The sequence below is a fragment of the Bubalus kerabau genome, chromosome 22, assembly GCF_029407905.1.
Source record: "Bubalus kerabau isolate K-KA32 ecotype Philippines breed swamp buffalo chromosome 22, PCC_UOA_SB_1v2, whole genome shotgun sequence".
Taxonomy (NCBI): domain Eukaryota; kingdom Metazoa; phylum Chordata; class Mammalia; order Artiodactyla; family Bovidae; genus Bubalus; species Bubalus kerabau.
In genome coordinates, this window is record NC_073645.1 from 44977430 (window position 1) to 44982009 (window position 4580).

At 46.1% G+C, this 4580-nt stretch overlaps 1 protein-coding gene across 2 annotated transcripts; it reads left to right on the top strand.

The window, feature by feature from the left end:
• Positions 1–407: 407 nt before the first annotated feature.
• On the top strand, positions 408–2890 carry LOC129636483 (protein FAM24A-like). 2 transcript variants are annotated; one of them, XM_055559904.1, is made up of 3 exons: positions 408–575; positions 1337–1457; positions 2580–2890. In XM_055559904.1, the coding sequence occupies exons 2-3, from the start codon at positions 1348–1350 to the stop codon at positions 2764–2766; spliced, it is 297 nt and encodes a 98-aa protein (XP_055415879.1). In that variant the 5' UTR covers positions 408–575; positions 1337–1347; the 3' UTR covers positions 2767–2890. The 2 variants fall into 2 exon arrangements, with proteins under 2 accessions (XP_055415879.1, XP_055415878.1); XM_055559903.1 differs by lacking the exon at positions 408–575 and having other exon boundaries at positions 1287–1457.
• Positions 2891–4580: the final 1690 nt, after the last annotated feature.

The window sequence follows — 4580 nt, forward strand, 5'->3', positions numbered from 1 at the left end:
CATATGCTTGAATCCTAGTAAATGCCTCCGCATCATTTTATTGTGTGGTAACAATAAAATTTTATTGTAACATAAAGTCTTCTATAATCACACTTCAGTTTAAGAGTGTTTTTCAGCTCCCCACGTTTCTGTTTATTTTTTCACTGAAATTTTAAACCTGCTTTTGATTACCAGTCAAAACCTGAAAATTATTGTAAGGGACATATGACCTGAAAAGGTAAAGACTTAGAATTAAGTGATTCAAAATGATCTTTCTGTTTCGTGGGGGCTAAAATATACCTACGCGTGGAACAGAATTCAGAACTCCATGGAAGAGCTGGTGTCCAGAGTTGATGTCACACAGGCCGTGGCCCAATAGGGGTCATAGGACCGGAGCTGGAGAGAGGCTGGGCTTCTAAAGTGAGCTCTTCAACCTTGCATCTTAAGTCCTCTAACAGGGATGATTCGATCTCTCTTTCTCAAATTACAGGTTTGATAAAATATCCTGTTCCCTGCAGGGTTTTTTTGTTGTTATTTAAAAAAAAAATTTTTTTTTTCCGGTTGGGCTTCATCCAGATCTAGAGGATTTAACTGTAGTAAGTATGTTTAGCAGTAGAGTTGTTGATGCTTCTTTCCTGACTCACTGGTCCCAAATTTCATTGTGTTAGGTTAAGCAAATTGTTTATTCCAGGCAAACGATTTCCTGGGAGAATAGAGAGGGGAAAAGAGCAGTAAGGCCTCTTGTCTCCTGTAGAGACAGAATGAGGAAAAAAAGTCTCCGTGAATCTCCTGAAACCATGAGATGGCATGACACTTGTCAGTGGGAGAATCGAAAACCTTTTCCTTAAGACATAATCGCTGATAAAACGGGTTTGTGTATTTTCTTACACAGCATAATGTTTTGAAACAGTCTTTCTCTGAGTCATTCCCATAAGATAGTATTTTTAAATTTGCTGGAGGGCAAGGGGTCAATCCTGACTCTTATCAGCACACGTATTTCATGAGACCCAGGTGGTTGGGATTAAGACCCTTTCCTCACCCAAGGGCTTGTTTTTGACGGACAGCTGCATGTTACCGCCCGTGAAAGGAAAAGACTCTTCTCAAGTTTTCTGTTGACTGCGTTCCCTCTGGACTTTCTCTTTCAGTCCTTTTTCATCCATAAATAAACCCTTCACCCAACGTGGACCACTTTGGGATGCTAGGCTTCTGGGAAGATTCCATGCATAAGGAAGGCTCTGTGGTTTGGGTTCCGTGTCCCCCCTCTGAAGGAAGCATACTGTGGTTGCTAAGTGACTGGGAGGCGGGGGAGGGGGCGGGAGCTCACACTCACACTCACGGCTCACACTTCTCTGCCCAGGTGTGTGAGAGATGTTTGACCTCCAGATCATGATCGCCATTGGGAGCGCCTTACTGATCACAGCTTTCGTGCTCATAGGTGTCATCATCAGTCTTTACTACAAAGTAGCCAACACATTAAAGTGAGTGATGTGGGTAAGAGGGGCTAACACCCCCTCACATGGGGTCCTGCGGCTCCATGCTTGAGCGGGGCCATCCCCGGCCCTGTGGCTGCACCCTAGGTGAGGTCAGGAACAGCAGGAGGGTTTGAGAGGACTGAGGCGGGGAGGGTAGAATCTGGCTTTCTACCCCTTCTGGTCTGGGGCTGTGAGCTCACAAGGAGAATGTTCTCAGCTGCTGGGTCTGCACTGCTTTGCCGTCCCTTGCCCTCCCTTACTCTCAGCGGGTTGATTCCACAGGATTGCAGACTGAAGATGGCATGACTGAGTCTGCCTCTGCTCACTCGGAGGATGGGCTGAGCTGATGTTCCCCCCACCTGAGTTGGGGAGCTCTCAGCGGGTCCTTGGCTCTGGGCACAGTGGGATGGGCCTGTAGGACCCTGGGGAAGCTGAGTTGTGTGAAGATCCTGGGGTTTGCCTCACCAGGGAGTGTAGATCTGAAAAGGGAGCGTTAAATTTGGGGGAAAGGAGCCTTCAAATATGGGCGAGACTGGTTGTCAGAAGCAGTGGTGTTCCCACGCATTAACGTTCCAAGGAGGCAGCATGTTTGTTGAACAGAGTCATGCATCAAGCTTTGAATGACCTGGTTTTTATTTCCAGCTCCTCATCTACTTGTATATGTTGATCAAGGCACTGTGCTTCTCCATGTCTCAGATTCTTTATGTAATAAGTGGGGAGAATACATTAAAAAAAAAAAAAAAAAAGGCAGCAGTCGTGTTCCCATTCTAGGGAAGTTCAGTCTGTGAGCAGAAAGGTAACTCCCAGCACCCGGGGGGCGGCTGACTCGGCACCCTCCTGGGTTGTGCTCTGTACTTGGTGGACTTGCAGTGATCACCTGGGTGACCCGCACTTGCAACTCACTCTCCCTCATTTGCTGGAACCTGATCTTACATTTCTGGCACTCTTAGGAGAGGAAGGGGTTGGACAGGAACTTGGGATGAGGGCAGAGCTGCTTTCATCTCGGGCTGGTGTCATGGGTTTGATTGGTTCCAGGCCCAAACTTTCCAGATCTCCCCCCGACAATTATAACAGGTGGACTGAGAAGAAAAATTCTAATCCTATGCTCTGTGTATGTCTTTTCTTAAGTGCTGCAAAGACACCCATTGCTACGACCATTACCTGTAGTGATCAAGATAAGGTCACCGAGGCTGCAACCTTCACCCCCGAGTCTTACCCCAGCTTCCAGTGCTGTGAAGAATGTAACTTGCCTGCCAACTTTGATCCCCTGACATCGTGCTTCTGTGACATAAACAAGGGACTCAACACAGAATGAATAATAGAAGGTGGTTATAAATACCCACTGCCACCATCTGACTAGTTACAGAAACAAGGACTCTGTCGTGAATATTTCCTCCTTATTTGTTATGAATATGTTGTATTTACATATAGTAAGCAAATATGTTTTCTTTCTTATTTCCATATCATGTAACATAAGATGTACTGACTTTATGTCAGTGTTTAGTATTTAATTTTACATAGTATTTATGTTCTAGGCTTCCCAGGTGGCTCAGTGGTAAAGAATCCATTTGCCTAGCAGGAGACTCAGGTTCGATTGCTGGGTTGGGAATATCCTCTGGAGAAGGAGATAGCAACACACTCCAGTATTCTTGCCTGGGAAATCCCATGGACAGAGGAGCCTGGCGGGCTACGGTCTGTGGGGTTGCAGAGTTGGACACAACTTAGCAACTAAACAACAACAAATATCCTATTCTGCTTCTCTGGAGAATCCTAATAGAGTTGGATAGGACATGAAAAGCACTTGCAAACTAAAGCATTTTTAATAACATGAAAAGTGAACAAATCCCCTTCCTTCATCTCAGGGCTTCCCTAGTGGGTCAGACAATAAAGAATCTGCCTGCAACTCAGGAGACCCAGGTTTGGTCCCTGCATCAGGAAGATCCCCTGGAGAAGGGAGTGGCTACCAGCTCCGGTATTCTTGCCTGGAGAATCCCATGGACAGAGGAGCCTTGGGATCGCAAAGAGTCCGGCAGGACAGAGCAACTAACAGTTGCCTTCATCTCAGTGTATATTTATTTTCTTGAGCACCTTCTGGATTTAAAATAGTGGATTCAGCAAGACAAAGTACAGATACAGAAGCTTTGGTTCCTGAATTCAAGTATCTGTTCAGGGTGCAAAATCATGCACTGGAAACTGGAAACCTGTAGGTCAAACAAGATTCAGAATCTGTTAGAGGCACAGCAAAGGGCATGGAGGCAGCAGAGGAACAATTAATGGGGGGATGGGGCGGACAGGTGAGAGCCTCGGGAGGCTTTTAGGAGAGAAGACATTAGCATTTGAACAAGTGGAGGAAGAGATGGAGAGAAGGCCCAGGCTGAGGTGTGAAGCTGGCTGGCTGGAAGAGTGAGCTGGGCTGAGACAGAGATGGTGTCAGAGGCCATGCTAAGGGGCGTGGCTTCATCCTACCTTAGTGCCTCCCCCACTGAGTTGAGGGTAGATCTGTTAGGGGAACCACTGAGTTATCTTACAAAACAGGAGACCCTGGTAAGGAACACGGAAATAACAAGCTACCACCAACTGGAAGAATTCAGGAAAGGTCAAAAGGAGAGAGGAGGGACCTCCCTGGTGGTCCAGTGGCTAAGATTCTGAACTCCCGATGCAGGGGCCCGGGTTCAAACCCTGGTCCAGGAAGTATATCCCACATGCCACTAAGACTGGGCACAGGCAAATTAATTAAAAAGACCGAGGAGTGTCTAAAGCTTAAGACATCTTCAGACCTTGTAAAAGCTCATTTTTTTCTTTTCCATGTTAAGCTGAACAAATCACTTGACTATTTTATCATTTAAGATTAGGTGTGGCTATAACAAAATTTCAAATAACAGTGGCTTGAACAAGTAAGAATTTGATTTCTCTTCTCTTCAAGATGTCCAGCAGCAAGCGGTCAGGCTGGCTGTCTTTGCCACGTCAGGGGCCATGTTACTCTATGTGGGTTATTTCCCCGAAGTCACAGCATTGTCCAAGGTGACTGCTGGTTCTCTAACCTTCATGTTTAAATTCTAGAGAAGAAGAAGGTTGAGAAAAGCTGTACCTTCCATTTCTCTTTAAATCCCCTGTGCTAGATATGACATG